The sequence below is a fragment of the Doryrhamphus excisus genome, chromosome 11 (assembly GCF_030265055.1).
Source record: "Doryrhamphus excisus isolate RoL2022-K1 chromosome 11, RoL_Dexc_1.0, whole genome shotgun sequence".
In the NCBI taxonomy this organism is placed as follows: Eukaryota; Metazoa; Chordata; class Actinopteri; order Syngnathiformes; family Syngnathidae; genus Doryrhamphus; species Doryrhamphus excisus.
Window position 1 is genome coordinate 14,283,927 of NC_080476.1, and position 26,162 is coordinate 14,310,088.

The window sequence follows — 26,162 nt, forward strand, 5'->3', positions numbered from 1 at the left end:
TTATTGACCCACGGCACATTTTATTTATATAATCTAACAATTAAGTTTTTTTAAAATAGCAATATTATGGGACATTTTTGGAAAAATATATTTGAATATTATAGTAATAAAGTCAACATTAATTTTACAAACATTATTTGAGAAGGAAGTTGAAATATTTGGAAAATTAATACAAAAAAAACAGCAAAACTGTGAAAATTTTTTGATAAAATATAATATGCTTTTTCACCTAGAGTATATCCCAAAGATGGGATTCAGTTTTTTCTTGAACTATACATCACTTCTTAGCATATCTACATTGGTTGACAAAATATCAAAGTGACCCGTGCATATTTTCATTTTTCCGTATGTCGCCCTAAAACACCCCCTTTACTTTTCTCATACAAAAAAACCATAGTAATAAATCACTGCTTTTACTTTGAAAAACAAGAAGTGAACCAACTCGCAATATAGCCTGCTTGACACCGCCGTTTGGTCCATCCTGCTGATTAGTGTTCAGCCAACACCGTGTTGAATCCTGGGTAATTTGAGTGTGAGTAGTAAGCTGATGATACATATTCAACATTTCTGGCCAATGTAGTGAACATCCGACTTCTCAACTTCTCAACAACTTCTCGCATACTCAAAAATGGCATACTGCCGGTGTAAACACACTGCATATTCAAAGAGATAGTAAGAGTAGTAGGTAAGTATGCGGTTTCAAACACAGCCATAGCATGACTGTGATGTCATCACTCCGATAGCCGCCATCTTTTAAAGTGAAATTACGACATAAGTCGTTTCCAGCATAACTTACTTTATTTTGTAGTCTTATGTAAAATTATGACTTGTTTCTCATAATATTAAGAATTGTCTTTCTTTACTGTATTTTCAGAATGTGCCGAGGGTCAACAACTACAGCCGCAGGCCGCAAATGCTGTATACTCTTATCGAACAGAACTGCTGTCTTGTTTCATTGTCTGCCTTAACCACAACGACCATTAAGCTTTCTTCCCTGTAGATCAAGGGGTCCCCAACTGCCGGGCCGGGGTCCGATACCGGTACGTGGCGCATTTGCTACCGAGCCGCACAAAAATTATACGACTCCCATCACACCTAGGGGGGGAAATAAATGTGCTTAACTTACATAATGTTTGTCATCATCCTCGTTGTAGGCCAGTTTGACCACACCGTAGGAGCCCTGCAAACACAACACGAGGCGTTCAACGGGATTCCGGCTTTTAGCCACACGTTCTGCTGTTTGTTAATAAAACAAACATACGAGTATCCTTCAGAGAACTTACCTTTCCAATCTCACTCTTCAGTTTATACTGGTTTAACTGGATACAGTCCTGTAGGCGGGGGAAAGATGCAGGGAAGTAAGAAGCCCAACCATCAATCATCATCGTCATCATGGCCACTGGTGTGAAAGCAACATTTTTGCTGATTTCTGATGTACGCTGTAGGTACATGACGCTACTTCCTGTTGACGGTCTGCAAGCCCATTAGAGCGCTACTGCTTCAAAAGCGGCTTTGCATCCCCATAGCAACCAGCGCGACACTACCGATCAGGGTCAGTCAGTTAGCCAGCGGGCTTTGAATGGCGTTGGAGCAAAACACCCCCCAAAATCAGTGAGTGGTTGCAAGAGTAGGATCAGAGGAGATGGAGCCGTGGTGAAATTGATGGAAAAAGCGCCTCTGTTGAGAGCCAGAGCGACGCTTGAGGCGTGAAACGAGACCAAAAAAACAGGTAGCGTGTTTTAGAAAAGAGAAATCTCAGGGCTCGGAGGATTGTTGGAGGATGCTGATTGGCGGGTACAGGTTAGAAATATGAAAGAATGGTGTACTGTTGGGATACTGTATCTAAAATAAGTACAAACACTGAACAATGGAATCGAACAAACCCAAACAGGTTTTGCTGGAATCACGACCAAAAGCATCTTACCTGAGAGTCGGATATGGACACACGTTTGGACTCCACTGTAGGCCTTCGAGCCACCCGGGGGGAGACATGTGTGCAGCCCCCCGCAGAGGATAAGTAAGTACCCCTTTCCTGCAGAGAGAACTTCCTTCCAGACAACTGATGCCGTGACGGGTGAGTCCTTGCGGGCTGAGCCCCTCCATTCCGCACGGAACCACCGAGGTCGTCCGTGGACATGGCAGCCAGGATGTCTGTGAGACTGCCGGCTTGTTCCTCAGAAGTGGACTCCAGCCTCTCCAAGCCGGGCTGGCTGCTCATCGCCATGGCGGGAAGAGACGTGGGCGCGGTGGAGGCGGCAGGGGGAGTACTGTCGCGCACCCGACAGCATCAACCTGGGATTAACCGGACCTGAAAGAGGAAGTAGACTTTGTTAAAGCAGACATTGCATTTTAATCATGTTTGTGCTCAGCTACGCCGAGGAAGAATAACTTATTATATTGCTTATTTTGGACTTATTTTGGACTTATTTTGGACTTTGTTCAAATTCAAGTCCTTGTTTCAATGCCCATTTTCGACGTTTCAATGTTGAACATTAGAGAACAGGATACACCTATGATGTAATGATGTTGGAGACCATATTTAGAAGGTCATAAGCAGGTTTTCACTGCTCCAACTTGAAGGTGTTTGCTCAATTGTGCTAGCTAAAGATATAAGCTAAAAACAAACACATAGTCTCACAAATACAGACAAAAGATACTTAAACACGTACCCACACAAAAAAAGGACTAACGTGACGGATGCATAGATGGTTGGATGGGTGGGTGGATGGTTGGGTGGGTGAATGGTTGGATGGATGGATGAATGGATGATGGTTGGTTGGATGGAGGGATGATTTGGTGGATGAATGGGTGGGTTGGCTGGATGGATGGATGGTTGGATGGGTGGGTGGGTGGATGGATGGATGATGGTTGGATGGAGGGTTGGTTGGATGGGTGAATGGATGGAGGGATGATTCGGTGGATGAATGGGTGGGTTGGCTGGATGGATGGTTGGATGGATGATTGGTTGGATGGATGAGTAAATGGTTGGATGGGTGGGTGAATGGTTGGATGGATGGACGGATGGTTGGATGGGTGATGGTTGGGTGGTTGGATGGGTGAATGGATGGAGGGATGATTCGGTGGATGAATGGGTGGGTTGGCTGGATGGATGGTTGAGTAAATGGTTGGATGGGTGGGTGAATGGTTGGATGGATGGAGGAATGGTTGGATGAGTGGGTGGATGGTTGGATGGATGGAGGGATGGTTGGATGAGTGGGTGGATGGTTGGATGGTTGGAGGGATGATTCGGTGGATGAATGGGTGGGTTGGATGGATGAATGGTTGAATGGATGGGTAAATGGTTGGATGGGTGGGTGAATGGTTGGATGGATGGATGGAGGGATGGTTGGGTGGATGGATGGATGAGTGGGTGGATGGTTGGATGGGTGGGTGGATGGATGATGGTTGGATGGAGGGATGGTTGGGTGGATGGATGGACTAACTGAGAGTTAAGGTGGAAACATCAGGTACGCATATGACAGCTTGCTTTGCAACAAAGGAAAAGCCCCTGCGAACAAACGAAAGCAGAAGCCCCATGAAAGAAGCGGGTCAAGCAAGGGCAGTGGCGAAAGCTGATTGGTCCAGGAGTCCAGCCTCTTACACAATCTTGAGTGTATAAAAGGCCATGCAGGGAAAGGAAGAGTGCTTTTTTGCAGCTGCGCTGTAACAAGTCCCGCTTACTTGTAGGTATACAGGGACTGCAGATAAGCCCGGACGTCTGTATTAGGTATTGTTGCCAGGATTCTATAATTTGGTTCTTTAAGATTCCCTTATCCTCTATTGGAAACCCACTTAAGAGTCCTCAGGGGGAGGATTTCTATAAACTACATAAAAAAAAGTGTCATTTAGAAATAATGAACCGTACTTGTCGGGTCTGAAACCGATAAAGAAGGGATTACCGATTAGTATAATTAGGTTAATTGTATGTTTCTTTATAAACATAAGAAACAAATGACATTTCAACAAGAGTCCGTCCTTCATTTGTCCCACTTAGCAAGTCTGGCTGTAATTTAAAAAAATAAATAAAAAATGCATGAAAGAAAAATTGATCATGACAGCCTTGAGTGCCACGGCTGGATTGTGAAGTGCTTTCAACAGCGACCATTTTGCACAAGTTTAGTAATGCTAAGAGCATAGAAGTGGTTGGAATCCATTAGTGGACCACTTTCACCCTTAGCTGCTTTCTATTAGTCTGTCCCGGGATTCAATTGCACACAGGCGGCAAACAAAAGGACCCAAGGCCAGAACAAAATAAAAATTATTTGCAAAGGCTGAGAAACAGCGAACATACCTCGATGTTGCACGCAGAGGAAATCTTCAAGGAGCGGTTTTGTTTTTGTCTTCTTTTTCTCCTTTGACGGAGAGCAAAGAGCAGGCGCATCACCCCCCCCATATAAATAGAGATGGATCCCTCTGGTTTTCCACTTCAGCTATCTGACCTTGCAGACGTTGATAGCTGTATTCATTTATTTGAATTGACTGACGCTCACGCAAGCTAACAGGCTACATGAGCTGTGGTCATTGCGTCCACATTCGTACGTTGAAATAAGATGCATGTTGGCTAGTGAAGGTATTTGCTCGTTTTTGCTAGCTAAAGATAAAAGCTAAAACAAACACATAGTCTGAAAGCTGATTGGTCCAGGACTCCAGCATCTTACACAATCTTGAGTGTATAAAAAGCCGGGCAGGGAAAGAGAGCTGTGCTGTAATAACACCCGCTTACTTGTAGGCATACAGGGACTGCAGATAAGCCCGGATGTCTGTCTTAGGTATTGTTGTCAGGAATAAACAATCTGGTTCTCATTCTATGATGTGGTTCTTTAAGATTCCCTTATCCTCTATTCGAAACCCACTTAGAGTCCTCGGGTGGAGGATTTATTTTGACACGACACAGTCAAGAAAAGTGGAAGATTTGGGTTTGAATCTTGTCTGAGGAGAGCTGGGATGGGCTCCAACATACACCGGCGACCCTACTGAGGATACGCGGCATCGGAAACGTATGAACGGAACATTCTTGTGGTTGTGAATTTGTGCTATATTTCATAAGGTCGACAAGTCGGGCCTAGTCAATGCTATTTTTTTAATTCCGCGGGCCAGATTTGGCCCCCGAGCCTGAGTTTGACACATGTGTATAATGTGTCAATGCTTGTAGTTCATGTAGTTCTTGTTTTTGCTTCAGATTTATATAAGTAAATTGCATAATCACCAAGTAATCATGCAAACCTGGATGGGGGGGAGGGGGGGGGCTCGCCTCTCCCTACGCCCACAGGATGACGAGGCCTCCACTTTCCTTCACCTGTCACATTTCATATTACTCACACAGACGATCCCGTGAAGCGCTGAGCAAAAGACGAGAGGAGGAGTGGGAGTGGGAAGGCTGCAAAGCACAGCGGGGGGGGGGGGGACATCAACGAGCTTCTCCTGATGGATGAGGGTACAGCTTGCAAACACGCACCTGCCCACACCAACACACCAACACACCCACACCATGAAGCAGAATGAAATGAGACATTCCCCCCACTCGGGAGTGATTAGGCCTCATCCTTGAGTGAGCCTTTAAGGTGAGATTATGGAGTGATTTTGGCATCACATGGAGCTCAGCGTCTCAAAAGGACCGTGGAGAGACTGATGGCGAATAGAAAGCGACCGTCCACGATGAGAATGGGGGAAAAACGAATTGAAATAATTGCCGTCGGAAAGGGCGCCAACAATGCAAGGTGACGTCCTCCGTCAGTCAGTCGATGTAGCACATTAGCAGCGCTAACGATGACACGCATTCACACACAAATCACAGAACGGCTGGCATTTTCGAATAACGGAACAATAACTAATATGCTGCTATTGTGGTTCTGACTCAGCAAAATGTATGACGTGGCGAGTACATATCAATTATGATACAAAATGTCTTACATAAATGGCTTTTCTTTGGATACGTTTTGTCGCTTTTCAACCAGGGGCCACAAAAGGAGGCAGCATGAGGATTGTCGGATTAATCGGTTAATCCAGGAGGACTCCATTTTCAATCCATCCTTTTTTCTATGCTGGAGCCTATCCCAGCTGTCTTCGAGCGAGACTGGTGGTCAGCCAATCACAGGGCACATATAGACAAACAACCATTCACACTCACATTCATACCTATGGACAATTTGGAGTGGCTAATTAACCGAGCATGTTTTTTTTTTACTTTTAAAAGCTAGTGGCGTCATTAGGCCTATTTTAACATTTTCTTAAGCCCCCAAAATAATTTAGATTAATTAATTTTAATTAATTAATTTAATAGATTTTTTTTCAATAGATTTTTTTTTTTTTACAAAAAAATGTCTGACAAATTTTGTATAATAGGGCAAAAGCAGGCTAATAAGCAAGCCTATAAGCAGGCTAATACTAGCCTACTACTACTACTACTACTAGTACTAGTAGTTGCTAATTAACCTAGCATGTTTCTTTTTTACTTTTAAAAGCTAGTGGCGTCATTAGGCCTATTTTAAAATGTTCTTAAGCCCCCCCAAAATAATTTGATATTTTTTAAAGATTTTTTTTCAATTTATTTTTTTTTATTTTATATTTTTTTTACAAAAAAAATGTCTGAAAAAATTTATATAATAATTCGACAAAAGCAGGCTAATAAGCAAGCCAATATGCAGGCTAATACTAGCCTAGTAGTAGTAGTAATAATCATTCATTCATTTTCTACCACTTTTCCTCACGAGGGTCGCGGGGGTGCTGGAGCCTATCCCAGCCGTCTTCGGGCGAGAGGCGGGGTACACCCTGGACTGGTGGCCAGCCAATCACAGGGCACATATAGACAAACAACCATTCACACTCACATTCATACCTATGGACAATTTGGAGTCGCTAATTAACCTAGCATGTTTTTGGAATGTGGGAGGAAAACCGCGAACATGCAAACTCCACTTGCACAACGTGCGGCTCGGATTCAATATTACTAAATGGAATATTTTCATAGTTAGAGCATGGAAAATCTGTTTATGACCTTCTAAACATGTTTTTTAACATTATTAGAGCCCTGTAGACATGAAATAACACCCCTATAGTCACCTTTACAGTTGTAAGACATCTTAAAAACATAAATAAGAGAGTGGTTAGCGCGCAGACCTCACAGCTAGGAGACCCAAGTTCTATCCCACCCTCAGTTTGCATGTTCTCCTCGTGCATGCGTGGGTTTTCTCCGGGTACTCCGGTTTCCTCCCACATTCCAAAAAAAAAAAACATGCTAGGTTAATTGGCCACTCCAAATTGTCCATAGGTATGAATGTGAGTGTGAATGGTTGTTTGTCTATATGTGCCCTGTGATTGGCTGGCCACCAGTCCAGGGTGTACCTCGCCTCTCGCCCGAAGACAGCTGGGATAGGCTCCAGCACCCCCACGACCCTCGTGAGGATAAGCAGTCGAAAATGAATAAATGAATGAAGAATAATAATAATAATAACTGCACGGCAGTTGAGTGGTTAGCACACAGACCTCACAGCTAGGAGACCCGAGTTCAATCCCACCCTCGGCCATCTCTGTGTGGAGTTTGCATGTTCTCCCGTGCATGCGTGGGTTTTCTCCGGTTTCCTCCCACATTCCAAAAACATGCTAGGTTAATTAGCGACTCCAAATTGTCCATACGTAGGTATGAATGTGAGTGTGAATGGTTGTTTGTCTATATGTGCCCTGTGATTGGCTGGCCACCAGTCCAGGGTGTACCCCGCCTCTCGCCCGAAGACAGCTGGGATAGGCTCCAGCCGGTGGAAAACGTTGGGTCACCCCTGCTCTACGTTCTGCTTTTTCCCCAAAACGATGGGCGCCAAATCTATGGAGACTCTTGACATGTGTGACCCCCCCCCCCCTCGTCTTAAAGCACCCACAGGGGTCTCCATCTTGTTTGTAACATTAAAAAAACTGCTGATAAATCATGGCTGATTATGCAAATGTGATGATTACGTGATTAGGTGATTTGCTCACTTGACACAAGACTAATCCCTGGGAGTCCTTAATTTAATCCACAGGATTAGCAGGCAAATGTAGCAGAAACAACTCTGTAAATCTATTAAACACCCCCATGCATCAATTAAACGTGATGGCAAAAAAAAAACACACAATACACACACGTGTACGTGATCAGCCATGTTGGATTGCCCCACCCGGCATTGGGTATATCCAGGATTATCTGGGATACGACGGTGCAAACTGCCATGTTGGATGAGCCAATTATTTCTCTCCTCTACTCTCACTGACTGATCTTCCAGCCGGACTGACCTGAGAATCCTCAATAGACGTTCCAACACAGGTTCCTCTCTAACAAGGCCGGACCAGACGCCTCTTCTCCTCCAGGCAAGACATATTCAGATCTTTCCTATCATCACAAGTCGCCTTCTTGTGGTTGATCATCTATTTATAGAAAAGGTGCTACACTGGTCCGAAGGCGCTCGGGTAATCAAGAGCCACCCAAGGGCTTGAAAGAGAAACTCAATATCACAGCGCTGGAAAGCTGCGACGACGTGAACCCGCATGGGATTATGATGCTCCTGCTTGAAATGAGAAAGCACCCCCCCCCTTCAGAGTGTGGAGCTCAGTGCCCTCCTAATCCCTCAGAACATCCCACTGATCCCCGGCTCCTCTGCTCATTGTTAGAAATGTGTGACAAGCTCGGTGAGCTGGCTGCACACAGAACGTACTGTATAGTTGAGAGGGAAGGATTCAAACCCGGCACGGATTAGGACCTGCAAAACACTCAAACTGGATTGGAACCAAAAAAGGAAGCAAGAAAGCAATCATTTTGTGATGACCAAGGCACATACATGTAGAGTAGTTACTGAGGAACTAATGACTAATGCACATATATTTAGAGTAGTTACTGTGTAACAAATTAACTAATGTCCAAGGTACATACATTTAGAGTAGTTACTAATGAACTAATGGCTGAGGCACATGTATTTAGAGTAGTTACTGAGGAACTAATGGCTGAGGCACATACATGCAGAGTAGTTACTGAGGAACTAATGACTAATGCACATATATTTAGAGTAGTTACTGTGTAACAAATTAACTAATGTCCAAGGTACATACATTTAGAGTAGTTACTGAGGAACTAATGACCAAGGTACATACATTTAGAGTAGTTACTGATGAAGTAATGACCATTGCACATATATTTAGAGTAGTTACTGATGAACTAATGAATTAATGCACATATTTAGAGTAGTTAGAGTAATAAATGAAGAACTAATGACCAAGGCACATACATTTAGAGTAGTCACTAAGGAAGTAATGAACTAATGACTAAGGCACATACATTTAGAGTAGTTACTGAGGAGCTAATGACTAATGCACATATATTTAGAAGAGTTACTGTGTAATAAATGAACTAATGACCAAGTTACATACATTTAGAGTAGTTACCGAGGAACTAATGACAAAGGCACATACATTTAGAGTAGTTACTGAGGAACTAATGGCCAATGCACATACATTTAGAGTAGTTACTGAGGAACTAATGGCCAATGCACATACATTTAGAGTAGATACCGAGGAACTAATGACCAGGGCACATACATTTAGAGTAGTTACTGAGGAACTCATGACCAAGACACTTACAATTAGAGTAATTACTGAGGAACTAATGACTAATGCACATATATTTAGAGTAGTTACTGTGTAATAAATAAACTAATGACCAAGGCACATACATTTAGAGTAGTTACTGAGGAGCTAATGACTAATGCACATATATTTAGAGTAGTTACTGTGTAATAAATGAACTAATGTCCAAGGTACATACATTTAGAGTAGTTACTGAGGAACTAGTGACCAAGGCACATACATTTAGAGTAGTTACTAAGGAACTAATGACCAAAGCACATACATTTAGAGTAGTTACTGCGGAACTAAGGAGGAACTGCCAATGACATCATGCCATAAGTCCACTAACATTAAGTACAGCTTTGATACTGTAACGGATGAAAAAAAGGCTCCACTGATATCCAAGTAGGCCTTTATGGATATTGTGTGATATTATAGCTTAGCATCCTACAACAACGTCTTGGTAAAACGCAGAAATAAGATGGAAGCGAGAAGCAAGGCAGAAGTTGAGAACTTGGCCTAGCATGATGGCATGATCGCTGGTGCCAAGTCGTGTCGGGTTTGCCAGATTTGGTGAGTGCTAAACATTCCATTTTTGCTAACCGAGGACATATTATGCTAACTGAGGACATATTATGTCAGAGAGGATGAACATGTTGTGGAGCAAGAGCCAAAAAGGGCGATTATATCAACATCCATGGACTTGATCCCAGGCACCCTCGGTGATTACAGAGGGTGCTCAGCGCCAGAGAGCTTAGAGTCCGACAGGGACCACCTTAAGGACTTTTACTGGCCTACTTCTTCTCCCTTGTCTTGTCTGGATGCCTTTGGCTTGCCTGAAGACGTGCAACACCACCGAACGTTACACTTTTACGCTGATTGACAGGCATATTGTCCAATGGCAGAACCTATTTGGCTAATGTTGCCTGATGTGTAATCTGCAGGGCTTAAAAGTTTAAGACAAAAATAGTGGCTTTTACACCGGAAATCACAGTCATTAGAAAAATAACAGTCTAACCCCATGGGAAGATGTCACATAATTAATGCAATCACTCCGCCAAATTAACGGCCTTTTTGTGGTTTACTAAATGAGACATGAACATTTAAAACCTCTTTCAGCATCCAAGATCTTACTTAACTCCATTCAAGGTTATTTGAAAGACGGAGGCTCAGTTTCCTCCTGATAAATGAAAATACTTTCATGCTTTTGAGCCAATGGTTTCTTCCCCCCCTCACATCAATAATGTGAGCTACTCCCCCGCCTTGGTGCAATCCACTTAAAAGACGCCACACTTGGTCGATTCCCAGGATTGGATGTGAGAAATGATGAGGTCAGAAAATTGGATGAATTCTCCGCATAGACGAGATGACGTCAGCGGCCGCTTACCCGCCCGGTCCGCATGGAACTTAATAATAATCAAATGAACTGAAAACAGCAATCTTGAGCTGCCCCCCCCCCCTCCCAAAAAAAAATAAAATAAAATTATTTTGTTTTTTTATGGACAAAGTAGCTCAAGGCTCCTCTCGGGAAATATATTTTGTGTGTGTGTTTTTTTTTTTTTGATTCCACATGGCATGAGGAAAAGAGGACATGAAAGATAATCAGTTGAACCCCCCCCCACCCCACAGCAAATAGACGTACACAAATAAAACACCATCTGTTAATCCGCTTCTCACAATAGTTGCACATGTCGGATGGTTGCTACGTGTGGCTTGAATGGAAAAGATGCAGTAGTACACATGTACGTAGTACACATGCAGTAGTACACATGCCGTAGTACACATGCAGTACTTGTCACCGTGTCTACATTCGTTTCAAAGAGTTCTGGGAAGACAAACCTGCTGAAGCAGACGCCAAAACTGAACACGTGAGCGCTTTTATTTTGAAAAACAAACTGTGGCAGATGTCCCTGAAAAACATGGAATAAGGAGGGAGTACTTAACTGAGCGAGCATCAGTTGGGGTGTCTACTTTACAAAGACAAATACAGCCCAAGAGTCTTAATTATTAGATAAAATCTCGAAATTATGAAATCGGCGAAATGATGAGATAAAAAACACGCATGTTATCTCATCGTGATGACTTTCTAATCTGAGAATGACGACTTTGTATCGTAGAATTTCGACTTTCTGTGCAATACGGGTATGATGAAATTCAGGTACAATATGTGCAATACTACCCTTTGTTTACTGCAATACTGTATAGCAGGGGTCTCAAACACGCGGCCCGCGGGCCAAATGTGGCCCACAGGACACTAGTTTGAGGCCCCCGCCTTGATACGAAAGTTTAATGTTAGTGCGGCCCGCGCAAGTTTGATATGGATGCTGTATGGTATCATGTACCCAGAAAAAATGATTACGTTTGATTAATGTTCATGTTAAAGGTTAAATAACTGTTAATAGTTATCCTCCCTATCCGTGTGGAAGTGGTAAGTTTTTGGCTTTTTAAGTTTAAAGGAAATAACTTGGAGGCTACCGTTTAGGTGGCTAGCTCTCTAGTTTGCGAGTTAGCATGTGTCTCAAGACCCTGCAGTTGCGCAATATGTTGTAAATAAAAAGAGTATAAATGTGACTATAGTCGTGTTTTGTCATGTCTACAGGGCTCTAATAATGCTTTGTTCATTTTAATCTGAAAAAAATCATTTGTCTACCCACCAATTATATGTGGTTTCTTAAGTTTTTATTATTTGCCGTTTTATTATTATTATATTTATTTATTACTGATTGATTGATTTTCTTTATTCTTGATTTATTTATATATTTTTCAGCTTATTTTGTGTAGAAAAATAAAAAGTAAGATATCTGAGAACAGTGGAATGTTTTATCAGAGCTTTTCTTGTAGAAAATCGAAACCAAAGCAAAGTTTATTCATTTTTCTGTTTTTAATAAATGCATTTTTTTTTTTTTGAAAACCTGATATGGCCCAGTCTCGCCAAGACCCTAGCTCCAGTGGCCCCCCAAGTAAATTGAGTTTGAGACCCCTGCTGTATAGGTTGTTGTTTTTGATGTACATATATTTATATTTATTCAGAACAGCACCTGCCACTTTTTATATTTATATTCTTATTTTATTTATATTTTTTTCTCCTTATGTTTTATTATTTTTTTATTTCATTATGACTCTTTTCTCATTATTTTGACTCAGTTGGCTCATGGTGTGTCAGATATTTTTTTCCAATGGATTCCCCAAGCCCAGAAGCCGCGTTAATTGCTAGCGGTAATTGGCGAATGTACCACCGTCTGAACTTTGAACTCGGGTGTAATGAATCGATCACGGCTCTCCCATAAAGCGGCCATGATGACACAAATATAAAAGCTCCTTCTGAAATAAAATGATGTCGGGTGGCCGAGCATCCCCGTCAAGCATCCCTTTTAATGCGGAATATGAAAGGACGTAGGTTCCCCCGGTAGGCGCCTCGTTGCTGATGGTGTCTTTTATAAAGCGGGGGGTGGGATGTAGTGGGGGGGTGAGTGCAAATGGGGTGAAGTGCAGACGAACACTTTGCCTCGGTTAACTGAAAGATCTGAGGACCCCCAGAGTCCTTTGCTGGTTACGCTTTGAATAATGAAGGCTAACATGCAGATGAGGCTCAGCGCAAACTAATGAGGCCCGCAAATGTCTTGGTGTATTCACTCGCTACGACAACGCCGACCGCCTTATCAACAAAGCAGCCTAATCGTGTACGGCGTGGTGAATCCCTCCAAAGTTGCTAAAGCGCGTCGCTGGTTAAAAGCGGGGAAAAAAAAAACAAGGCAAATTACAGTTGGAGGTTGTTTCATTTATAAATATGACAGCAAATGAAGTCGTGGTAAAGATCTCAAAAGGGCGGGGCCGAACCTCGGTTAGCATACACCCTGGTTACAGTGTTTTTTTTGGTTAAAGTCCACAACCTAGCCCTGATTTGCATACATTTTCCTGTTTATGTACAATATGAATAATAATTGGATTCATCAGTATTCCATCATAATTCCTCATTCTCCGTCTTCCTGGAAGAGGAAGAGGATTGGATTATTTCTTACCGGAAAATATGATTTGGTTAAAGTCAGACCTTCTGGAACGGATTAGCGACACCAACCAAGGTAGTTGGAAAGTAAAATGGAATGTAAGGTAAAAAACGTTGCTGCCAAGTACAAAACTTGTCATGCACAAGTTTCCTGTGGTGGCGCGGAGCCAGGGAAGTTTAATACAACCAAGTTCATTGTGCTAACAACAACAACAACAACAACAGTGTTTGCTAGTGTGCTAAGTAGCTCGGAGGAGGAGTGATATCAGCCGTATGGCAGTCAAAAAGACGTTGCTTCCAAGTACAAAACTTGTCATGCACAAGTTTCCTGTGGTGGCGCGGAGCCGAGGAAGTTTAATACAACCAAGTTCATCGTGCTAACAACAACAACAGTGTTTGCTAGTGTGCTAAGTAGCTCAGAGGAGGAGTGATATCAGTCGTGTGGCAGTCAAAAAAAACGTTGCTGCCAAGTACAAAACTTGTCATGCACAAGTTTCGGAGCCGGGGAAGTTTAATACAACCAAGTTCATCATGCTAACAACAACAACAGTGTTTGCTAGTGTGCTAAGTAGCTAGGAGGAGGAGTGATATCAGCCGTGTGGCAGTCAAAAAAAACGTTGCTGCCAAGTACAAAACTTGTCATGCACAAGTTTCGGAGCCGGGGAAGTTTAATACAACCAAGTTCATCATGCTAACAACAACAACAGTGTTTGCTAGTGTGCTAAGTAGCTAGGAGGAGGAGTGATATCAGCCGTGTGGCCGTCAAAAACACGTTGCTGCCAAGTACAAAACTTGTCATGCACAAGTTTCCTGTGGTGGCACGGAGCCAGGGAAGTTTAATACAACCAAGTTCATCATGCTAGCAACAACAACAGTGTTTGCTAGTGTGCTAAGTAGCTAGGAGGAGGAGTGATATCAGCCGTGTGGCCGTCAAAAACACGTTGCTGCCAAGTACAAAACTTGTCATGCACAAGTTTAAGTTTAAGCTTAGACTTAAACTAGCTTCCTTCCTTAGGCTGCTGCCTCTGTCACCCGACTGACCTCAGATAAGCGGAACAAGATAGACTTTATTTTAATATGCAAATTGCTTTGAAATAACTTTCAGTTTCGCTTGCTATGTCACGTTAGGACACTGACCCAAATATAATCCCGAATTCTCATTTTCCACCAAAGTGTTTTGGTTGGACGGTACTGGGAAGAGCACTTTGCGGTAATAAGCGTCATTTGTTATGATTACCTGAAAATAGAAAACAACAGGACGTGATGTTCATCATCCAGCACTGCCGTTCTGGTCTTTGTCCAACTTCAAGATCAGGCGTACTTAACACGAGCGAAAAATATGTCAAGGTATGTTTGGATAAAGGATATAAAACACAAGCCCGCGTGAGTCCTCGCTCCCTTTCACACAGCAATTTCCGCGTCCTCTCGCTTTAATGAAGTCATTTCCCAGAGGAGCGTTGGGGCTATGAAATCTTGACGCGGCCTCTTTTTCTGTGGCTGGGTTTCACTTCTGCATGACGGCCGGAGGGAAGGAGCCTTTCTGGTTAAAGCCTAGCATTGACAAAGTGGCGCTCATATAGGGGGGGAAAACACTGTTGGTGCAGAAAATGATTTGTGCATGGCATTCGTCCGCCCTAAATCAGGGGTCGGCAACCTTTATTATGAAAAGAGCCATTTCACCCACTTGCCCACTAAAAAAAATAGTCTTCAGCCGCAAAACATAGTATGTTTAAAAAAACATTAGAGGGATTTTGGGGGTATCAAAGTAGTTCAGATAGTATTTTTATTTATTTTATATTTTTATTTTATACTCGTATATTAATGCTAGTATTGGGGATAAAATTACATAAAAGTATGTGTAAATTGTTATTTATTTTAAATTTTTTAAATTATTATTATTTATTATTATTTATTCAAAATTATTGTCCACAGGTCTAGTGGTTAGCGCGCAGACCTCACAGCTAGGAGACCAGGGTTCAATTCCACCCTCGGCCATCTCTGTGTGGAGTTTGCATGTTCTCCCCGTGCATGCGTGATTTTCTCTGGGTACTCCGGTTTCCTCCCACAATCCAAAAACATGCTAGGCTAATTGTCGACTCCAAATTGTCCATAGGTATGAATGTGAGTGTGAATGGTTGTTTGTCTATATGTGCCCTGTGATTGGCTGGCCACCAGTCCGGGGTGTATCCCGCCTCTCGCCCGAAGGCAGCTGGGATAGGCTCCAGCACCCCCTGCGACCCTCGTGAGGATAAGCGGTAGAAAATGAATGAATGTATGAATTAATCATTTGAGTGTTAAGTTGCTGTGTGATGAATTTAGTGCTGTTAGTAATGTGTTCTTTGAATGATGACACAGTGTGTCAGACTGTTGACGTCTTGAGATTTTTTCGATGGGTTGACAATTTTTGACTCCAATTTTTTTTACTCCAAATTGTCCATGTAGGTATGAATGTGAGTGTGAATGGTTGTTTGTCTATATGTGCCCTGGGATTGGCTGGCCACCAGTCCAGGGTGTACCCCGCCTCTCGCCCCGAAGACAGCTGGGATAGGCTCCAGCACCCCCGCGACCCTCATGAGGATAAGCGGTAGAATGAATGAATGAATGAATGAAAGTACCTCAAAAAGGTATAGCTAAGAAATGTACAAGACAAGTTTAAAATTAAAAAACAACCATTTTAACTTCCTACCCATAAGATAAGGAGGATTTCAATTATTTGTGCAATTTACTGTTTACGCTGTACATTGTTGTTCATATTTGATGTCATCTATTTATTCTCCACATTATTATTATTATTATTATACGGGAGCCAGGCGACAACATTTCGTTGGCAATTTCACTGCTGTGTTATTGTGCAATGACAATGTATCTCTATTTTTTTGTTTAACTCATTATGAAGACATGCATTTTCCCCACTCAGGTGTTAAAAAAAAATTCATTGCAAAAGGGAGCCACAACAAAGAGGCGGCTCTGGAGCCACGGGTTGCTAACCCTAAATCCATTTTTGCTTCTGCGGTCAGCAGCCACGCTTGAGGCCGGAACAGGGCAAACGAGGCCACCGCGTTGCGAAGCTGGACATGATGCACGTCACGCTGCATATTTATGTCCACGACTGTAATGAACACTCAAGAGGGGAGTGGAGCTGCTCGGCAACACTCTCGCAAAAACACCCCGGGGCTTTTTTCAAAGGCTGGAACATTCAATTAATAATAATTATCCCCAACCGACTCGGCAGGTTAGAAGAAGTCCACATACGTTTTTGTCACACGTGACTCTCTTCTTTTAGAAACGTAGATTAGAACAAAGGCTAAGGATTGCGTAGCCTAACTCCGTATTAAAGTGCTAGCTAAACGTTTCATGCAGACTCGGCCATCTGCAACAATGTTGAAGTCAAAAACAATCAAAGACCGAAACTGCTGTCAATTAATTTGACAATGGATCAATCATCAATTAATTGTTGCAGCTACTGTCTATTGTCGACCTTAACATGCTAACAGCAGTGCTAAGTTCCGACATCGACGTGGCTCGCCGCGACGCAAACACAACACTCATTACTACCATCAACTACCGACTAACATAAACTTTGTATCTGGAGTTTTTTCCCAACTAACATCTCAAAAATGTTCTATTTATAGTTCTATATAAACACAAACACCACCTGCCTGTTTTGCTATGAGTTATTTTTTTAATGCAATAGTGTTTTTATCTAAATGCTGGCATGTGAAACTTTCTTTGGTTCCATTTTGGGTTATCTTGCAGCCGTGATCGAAAGAAAAAGAGACTTAAGGTGAGAAACACGACTGAATGAAAAGAATAACTCATGGCAAAACATGAAGGTGGCATTCACCTTGTGTCTTATTCGTCCCTTTGCTGCATGTAAAACTATAAAACACGGGTTTTGTGTGTAACATTCATTGATACCGCTTATCCTCACGAGGGGTGCTGGAGCCTATCCCAGCTGTCTTCGGGCAAGAGGCGGGGCACACCCTCGCCAGCCAATCAGAGGCCATAAATAGACCATTCACACTCACATGGACAATTTGGAGTCGCCAATTAACCTAGCATGTTTTTGGGAATGTGGGAGGAAACCGGAGTACCCAGAGAAAACCCACGAAAAACCACTTCCACACCGTGCGTAACATGTTTGGATAAATTGGACTTCCCTTATTTCTTATGGGTTTGGGTTAGAGTACGTTTCAGTTAGAGTCGGGTCTGAATGGCCATAACCAAGGTTCTACTGTATTTTAATTATTATTCCGTTCAACTTGCGTATCGGAAAATTCAGTGAATTTTAAATATTGTTAAAATGAAAGTAAATATTGTTTTTGGACAATATTTGTACCGGTTTGGGCAACATAGGACAAATGGAGAAGATACTTTATGATGAAATACTGCAGTAATATGCCTCAACTTTTCACTTCTTGCAGTGTGAAAAAAACCCAGTATGTGTACTTTCATTTATAATACTTCTACACGCACTTGTAGTAATATTAGTAGTATTAGTGTAAAAACATACATGTTGCCATACAGTGTATTGCCAAGGTGTATTAGGCGGATTAAGGGCGGTTAGCGTCACTGCGGGTGCATGCCGCACATCCTTTTGCGGACGTGTGTGCTGTGGAAGTGGTTGGAATCCCGAGGGTCTGCCGTCCTGGGGGGGGGGGGTCTCCGGTCTCCAGTCAAGAACTGTACCAGAAGGACGGGCGCGGCGTTTTGTATATTTGCATCAGCATTTGTCCCATCCACTTCCCCGTATTTTGGCCTGGCAGTATTTTGCACACCCGCACACAAACACACGCAAACGAGGAATTGGAATGAAATAATAGTAAAAGTTTGACTCACCCAAATGAACGATTCTTTTTTTTCCGGTGTCAGAGATTCGAAATGTCCGGTTCGGATTCCAAATAAATGAACCTCGCCTCTTCGCGACGTGAAAGCCGGGACGGCTGGTCTGAGACGCGTCCCATCCGAGACCCTCGTCCCGAATACGGCGACCACACCGGAGCCTCCTGCGTTTGTTTGCGAGGCGGAGAACCAGCGAGCCAGACGGAGCCGGCTGCCCTCCACGCGTGGAAAAAACACTCGCTGCTTTGTCTCTCACCGCTGCCGCTGCTGCTGTTGCTGCACACGGAAAAGCATAACTTTAGTTATTCAGCCTTCAGTTCTTCAACGGGTCCTATCATCCGTCCTGTTCCAGGCGCCATTAGCGTGTCACGTTGAACACCACACGCCACAGTCACGGTGTCTGCTACCCACGACCGGCGCTAAGATCGCCATTCTTGCTTGGATTCTGTCTTTAAGGCGGATTTATTGGAGTGGGAAATAAATGCCCCTGTCGGTCATATTTTTATTGCAGTGTTTCCCCAAATGGCCCCCAATTGAATCATCTCTCAGAGGTGAAGACGGGATGAGATCTCACCTGGGATTTGGGATTCATTAGTGACGTCATTGCCTGTGCAACAACACCTGAAGATGCTTTCATTCATTCATTCATTCATTCATTTTCTACCGCTTTTTCCTCACGAGGGTCGCGGGGGGTGTTGGAGCCTACCCCAGCTGTCTTCGGGCGAGAGGCCAGCCAATCACAGGGCTTCCTAAAGATACTTTAAAAAGCCAGATGTTAAATAAACATGAATTATAAATATAAACGTTACAAATGCATGTTTGATATAGATGTAAATATGAAATAGAAATGTTAGATGCAAAATACATGTTAAAACTAAAGATAAATGTGAAATAGAAATGTAAAAAAATATATATACATATAAATATATATATACCGTATACCGACGATAAGTGGCACTTTTTTTCCTAGGTTGGCTGTTCCTGCGACTTATACTCCAGAGCAACTTATAAATTAATTTTAAAAAATGGGAAAATAAATGTTAAAACTAAAGACAAATGTGAAATATAAATATTAAAATAAATATTATATATATATAAATAATATAATGTTATATTATATATATATATATATATATATATATATATATAATAGTATATTATAGTCTGTATTTTTTGGACTATAAGTCTATAATTCCTGCGACTTATACTCCAGAGCGACTTATAAATGAATATTAAAAAAAAGAAAATAAATGTTAAAACTAAAGACAAATGTGAAATATAAATATTAAAAATAAATATTAAATATATATAAATATAATGTAATATATATATATGATAGTATATTATAGTCTGTATTTTTCAGACTATAAGTCTATAATTCCTGCGACTTATACTCCAGAGCAACGTATAAATTAATATAAAAAAGAAAATAAATGTTAAAACTAAAGACAAATGTGAAATATAAATGTTAAAATAAATGTTAAATATATATAATTAATATCATGTAATATAATATAATGTTATATACATATAAATACCGTATTTTCCGGACTATAAGTGGCACTTTTTTTCCTAGGTTGGCTGTTCCTGCTACTTATACTCCAGAGCGACTTATAAATGAAAAAAGTGTTTATGTTCCATAAACACTGGACACATTTTGTGTTCATGTTTATTTTTTATGTAGCTGAATAACCATTGTGTTAGCATATCTTACACCTATTCAGCCTGTTCTCTATTCTTTTATTCATGTTAGAACTTGCCTTCCAAGAGGACGTAATGTCTGTTTTGGTCAAGTAGTTAAAATTAATTACCTGCAAAAAATGCCACTTATACTCCAGTGTGACTTATGTATGTTTTTTTCTACCTAATTATGCATTTTTGGCCTTGTGCGACTTATACTCCGGAGTGACTTTTAGTCCAGAAAATACGGTATAGATTTTATTACATTATATTATTTCCATTAGGTAACTTCTCGTGAGGTCTTTCATTTTCATTTTTCCCAGAGTGACCCCCCCCCCCCCTTGGAACAAACACCAGAGATGAATAGCAGTGACCTGAGAATGTCTTATCCTCTGCTTGTGCTCATAATTCACGCTGGGCAGCTCCGTAGCAACATGGCCTTACATGTAAATGTTGGCCGCTCGGTTAAATGGACCCGATGAGCCTCCTGCCAGGGTCTGAATATCATCCTGCTGGATAATAACGACCTTCTGAGGATGCATTATGTAGACGTCTTAGTGAAACCGACAAAGCATTTCTATTTGTATTCAGAGAGGATTCACACGGCTGCCAAGGACATCCCTAAACACGTCATGACCGGCTGGCGGGAATACAACTTTTACCTTTGGCTTGATCCGGTTTGTCCGTGTGGGACTTCCTCCATTCACCTGCACCGAAATTTCATTCTTACAGGAATGTGGGGTGAAAGTAGACTCCAAATTGTCCATTGGTATGAATGTGAGTGTGAATGGTTGTTTGTCTATATGAGCCCTGTGATTGGCCGGCCACCAGTCCAGGGTGTAGGCTCCAGCATACTATATGCATGGTATACTTATTAAATCCACTTCTGCCACCTTGTGGCCGTTTTTATGTCTTAAGTTTGCTCTGAAGGGTTCGGGTATTCTGGTTTATACAAACGTATTTGGAGTTGAATGAGTTAAATAATTACTTTGAAGGATTTAATTAAGAGACAAATAAAGGCGACAATTGACATTGATAGAGCTTTATTGACGTCCCTTACTGCCATTGTATTATATTATGTATATGTTATATTATTGCAAGCTTTCAGTCCCTAAGCTAATAATATTGCCATTCACAAAGCAGCAGAGTGGAACAATATGTTTTAGCTTTTTATTTGTTTATTGGCGCATGAAATTGAACCATCTAAGTCAGGGGTCTCAAACTCAATTTACCTGGGGGCCAATGGAGCTAGGGTCTGGGCGAGGCTGGGCCACATCAGGTTTTCACACACAAAAAAAAACGCATTTATTAAAAACAAAAAAATTAATAAACTTTGCTTTGGTTCTGATTTTCTACAAGAAAAGCTCTGATAAAACATTCCACTGTTCTCAAATATCTTACTTTTTATTTTTCTACACAAAATAAGGTCAAGAATAAAGAAAATCAATCAATCAGTAATAAATAAATATAACAATAATAAAACGGCAAATAATTAAAAAATTAAGAAACCACATATAGTTGGTGGGTAGACAAATGATTTTTTTCAGATTAAAATGAACAAAGCATTATTAGAGCCCTGTAGACATGACAAAACACGACTATAGTCACATTTATACTCTTTTTATTTACAACATATTGCGCAACTGCAGGGTCTTGAGACACATGCTAACTCGCAAACTAGAGAGCTAGCGACCTAAACGGTAGCCTCCAAGTTATTTCCTTTAAACTTAAAAAGCCAAAAACTTACCATTTCCACACGGATAGGGAGGATAACTATTAACAGTTATTTAACCTTTAACATGAACATGAATCAAACGTAATAATTTTTTCTGGGTACATGATACCATACAGCATCCATATCAAACTTGCGCGGGCCGCACTAACATTAAACTTTCATATCAAGGCGGGGGCCTCAAACTAGTGTCCTGCGGGCCACATTTGGCCCGCGGGCCGCGTGTTTGAGACCCCTGATCTAAGTCTTGATGTGTGGAATGACACAGAGTTGGCCCTCCTTACAACACAGATTTTTAGATCAATTTATTAGATTTATTGAGCAACGTCAAAACAAGAGCCAGTCGCCACTGAGCAGTTGGAGTGCAATTGAGGTGTAATGTCGCCCTCTTGTGGTTGAAGCTCCAATGCGCACGTGTTGTTTGAAATGGTGAAAAGACATACCATGAGTTTTATACATAAAACAGTTAATGCGTTAATTACGCTAATGCGATAAAGAAATGACTTTTTGACAGCATTATAAAAATACAAGAGAAAGTCAGAATAAATAACAAGATAAATAATCTTTATTTCCATGTCTTTGTCATTTATAAAATGGTGCCCACATTGTCCACAAGGTAATCCTTTCGTGTTTTCACAGGTTGGACTCAGACTCTAGAGACAGTACTGGTGCCACCGACCCGCTTCATTTAGTGAGGGGAAATATTCAAAGTGACCTTGATGACGGTCCTCTTTAAAAAAAAAAAAAACCAAAGGGGCCCAAAAGTCTCTAGAGCCTGAACCCGGAGCAAAGCCTTCAACTGTCGTCGTAAAACTTATTAATCCCCCCCAGGATCCATCGCCGCTCAGTGTAAACCAGACACAGTTCAATCACACATTCTTCATCATTCCCATTCCGGAAAACCGAAGCCATCAGTTAGCCAGCGTCGTTAATGAACCCTATGTCATCCTGGTGCCCTACAGTCACGCACAAAAACCCAGAAACGGTAAAAACCAAAGAAATCTAATCTACAAAAACGGTAAAGAAGCGCTGAAAGGAAAACGTTTTTTTTAACTGTATAAGTTATCGTTACAGTAACATGATTCCATGCAAAGGTATATTCATCTTTTGTACAGAATGGAGGGTTCAGTAGTAAATAAGCCTGTACAGACAGACCCCCTGTGGTGCCTGGGGTGCCAGCATGTTGATGTAGCTAAATGAATTGGCGTTATTAAATCAGGGGAAAAGCCGAAAGAAACAAAACGGAAAGAAAAAACGTGCACAAAGGGGGCAGAAAAAAAAAGACCCAGGTCACGCAGCACAGAGGCACCGGCATCGAACAAACCACGGAGAGTTAAAAGAGCTAAACCAGGGGTGGGCAAACTTTTTGACTCGCGGGCCGTATTAATTTAACAAAATTGACGGGGGGGGGGGGGGGGGGGGATTATGTAGTATTTTACACGTAACAGTCCATTTTTACACCTATATTTTTACACATATTTTACATGTAAAAGTGTCATGCAATCTGCTATATGTGCACTTTGAAATCATTTATTTGATGTAAAGTGTGTTATGAATGTATTATTATTATTATTGTTATTTTTATTAGAATTATTATTAGTTATAGTAATGTTATTATATTATTATTATTATTTTGTTAATAATAATAATACTACCATTATTATATTAATATTATTAACAACAATATTAATATAATAGTAGTATTATTATCATTATTGACATTATTATTATTATTATTATTACTATTATTGTGCTTGTGCTCCTTTTTCCAGGAGTATTTTGTAAACAACAGACCACATCAAATAACAAAATTGATAAAGCAGCTACCTCAACCATCAAAAAGTTGGCCCAAGCCACGATGCCAGGTTATGTGTTGAGTTTAAATGAAATACTTTGGAAAAAACAGGCGGGCCATATTGAAACACTTGGCGGGCCGGATGTGGCCCCCGGGCCGTAGTTTGCCCACCCCTGATCTAAACCATGGAAAAGCATGGACACCTTGCATGTTCATTCAGTCGAGTACATTCATTGGCTTTCAAACGTTCCATCCAAGTGAGTTCCAAAAGCACTTAGAAAGCAGGACGAGCGAAGAACACGACAAACGACACAAACATGTCCGAAAGCTCACTTTTTGGGGGCCGAATAGGACTGATGGATTAAAAATGAAACATTGATTTGAATGTCAATGTGTGGTTCATAAGGCATGCTCGTGATCCAATGGTAAATGATTCCAATTGCCAACGTTCCATTCCTGGTACATTACATCCTGGTATCATTTTGGTATCACCCAAGTGGCAGTGCGCCAAAGAAAAGGAAAGCCATCACCATGGAAATGAAAATAAACGACATAAAAAACCCAGAGAGGGCAAACACGCCCATCAATATTAGCTGCGACCATCAATAATGAGGATTATTGGATGCTAATCAACGCTAAAGGGGTCATGGAGTCTGTGCGCTGTTACAAGGAGACCTAGAAAAGGACCTTACCCTTCTAGACTAATTTGGGGCAATATTTTATTCATTCATTCGCGGGGGTGCTGGAGCCTATCCCAGCTGTCTTTTGGGCGAGAGGCGGGGTACACCCCGGACTGGTGTCCAGCCAATCACAGGGCACATATAGACAAACAACCATTCACACTCACATTCATACCTATGGACAATTTGGAGTGGCTAATTAACCTGGGAGGAAACCGGAGTACCCGGAGAAAACCCACGCATGCACGGGGAGAACATGCAAACTCCACACAGAGATGGCCGAGGGTGGAATTGAACCCTGGTCTCCTAGCTGTGAGGTCTGTGCGCTAACCACTAGACCGCCGTGCCGCCCGCAATATTTTATTATTCATTCATTTTCATCGTGGGGCGTGCTGGAGCCTATCCCAGCTGTCTTTTGGGCGAGAGGCGGGTACACCCTGGACTGAAACAACTACAGTTCCCATGATGCTTTCGGGAAGACAGACCCTTGTATTAGTATCACACGTTTTAATAGACGTCCTATGTTTTGATCTGACAAATCTTAAGTACGTTTGATCAAGTGTGGTATTACGATTACGCTTGCAGGGGTGCTGGAGCCTATCCCAGCTGTCTTTTGGGCAAGAGGCGGGGTACACCCTGGACTGGTGGCCAGCCAATCACAGGGCACATATAGACAAACAACCATTCACACTCACATTCATACCTATGGACAATTTGGAAACATGCTAGGAATTAACCTAGCCGGAGAAAACCCACGCATGCACGGGATTGAACTCGGGTCTCCTAGCTGTGTGGCCTGTGACTAACCACTCTGCACACCGTGCAGGCCAATTTTTATGAATCTATTTTTATTGTTTTAATGTCCTTCGTGTGTCAGTGTGACGGACTAAGGTGTTAAGTTCCGACTTGGAACAGTACTCATTCATGAAGATGGGATGGAACTACAACAAGGATCCCGATTTTGCGCTGTTGGATTGCAAACAAAGCGATCAAACGTTTAAGACCGTAGCCTTAAAATGTCGAAATCCGTACTTAGATTGGGCAAAACAACAAAACAGCCATTTTTCTTTAGCCATCAGGAGTCGGTGTAAACGTGTATGATACAATCTGTGAGACTTAAAGCCTGAAATGTCTATGAGGTTACATGAATATAGAGTACTACATACAGTATATATATACAGTACGACGCATACGCTGGTGCAACATGAGCGATAACTTAAAAGATGTCCAGATTTTGTATTTTTTGTGGCGGTATTTGTGATAAAGCGCTGAAGGACGCGTACGGTAAAGCTATTCACACCTTTAGAGGACCACCGCAGCACGAGAGCAGAAGGACAAAGACGGAAGCAAGACGAGGACGCTCGCTGATCGTCACGTCACGCTCCTCGGAAAAAAGGATTTTTGCAGAAGCTCGGGCAGTACCACCATGTGGACACACACACACACACACACACATGAACACACACAGGTTTGGTAGCTCTCCACAAGAGACGCTTCTCACACCCCACCCACCCTGCATTATTAATGTCCGTTCCTCTGCCCCCCCCCATGCACCGTACTGTAAATACCCCCCCCACACACACACACACCCACAACGAAGCTTGCAGGAGCACACATCCCTGCTCATTCATGCCTCTTGACTTCGGAATTGAGTTGCGGTGTATCCGACAGCAGGGAGGAGTCGGGAGCGTGGAGACGAAAGGGTGGGGGGGGGGGGGGTGGATGTGTTGTAAGAGGGACGGGGGCCTGGGTCTGACAATGGGAGTGTGTTTGAGGGGTACGGCTTAGTTCTGCTGCCATCTCCTCCGGTACTTATTCTCGTCACCTGCCAAAGCCAAAACAAAC

General features: G+C 42.0%; 2 protein-coding genes across 5 annotated transcripts in view; both read right to left on the minus strand.

The window, feature by feature from the left end:
* Positions 1-18,981, minus strand: part of camkk1a (calcium/calmodulin-dependent protein kinase kinase 1, alpha a) — a 43,317-nt gene extending 24,336 nt beyond the window's left edge. For all 3 annotated transcript variants that reach the window (XM_058087778.1, XM_058087779.1, XM_058087780.1), the window contains exons 1-4: positions 18,428-18,981; positions 1,925-2,308; positions 1,284-1,331; positions 1,127-1,180 (exon numbers count right to left, since the gene is read on the minus strand). In XM_058087778.1, coding sequence (XP_057943761.1) covers positions 1,127-1,180; positions 1,284-1,331; positions 1,925-2,224 — 402 coding nt within the window. In that variant the 5' untranslated portion in view covers positions 2,225-2,308; positions 18,428-18,981. The remainder of the gene's footprint in view (positions 1-1,126; positions 1,181-1,283; positions 1,332-1,924; positions 2,309-18,427) is intronic.
* A 3,404-nt stretch (positions 18,982-22,385) lies between these two features.
* The window catches only part of atp2a3 (ATPase sarcoplasmic/endoplasmic reticulum Ca2+ transporting 3), a 39,594-nt gene continuing 35,817 nt past the window's right edge, over positions 22,386-26,162 (minus strand). For both annotated transcript variants that reach the window (XM_058086868.1, XM_058086869.1), the window contains one exon: positions 22,386-26,142. In XM_058086868.1, coding sequence (XP_057942851.1) covers positions 26,102-26,142 — 41 coding nt within the window. In that variant the 3' untranslated portion in view covers positions 22,386-26,101. The remainder of the gene's footprint in view (positions 26,143-26,162) is intronic.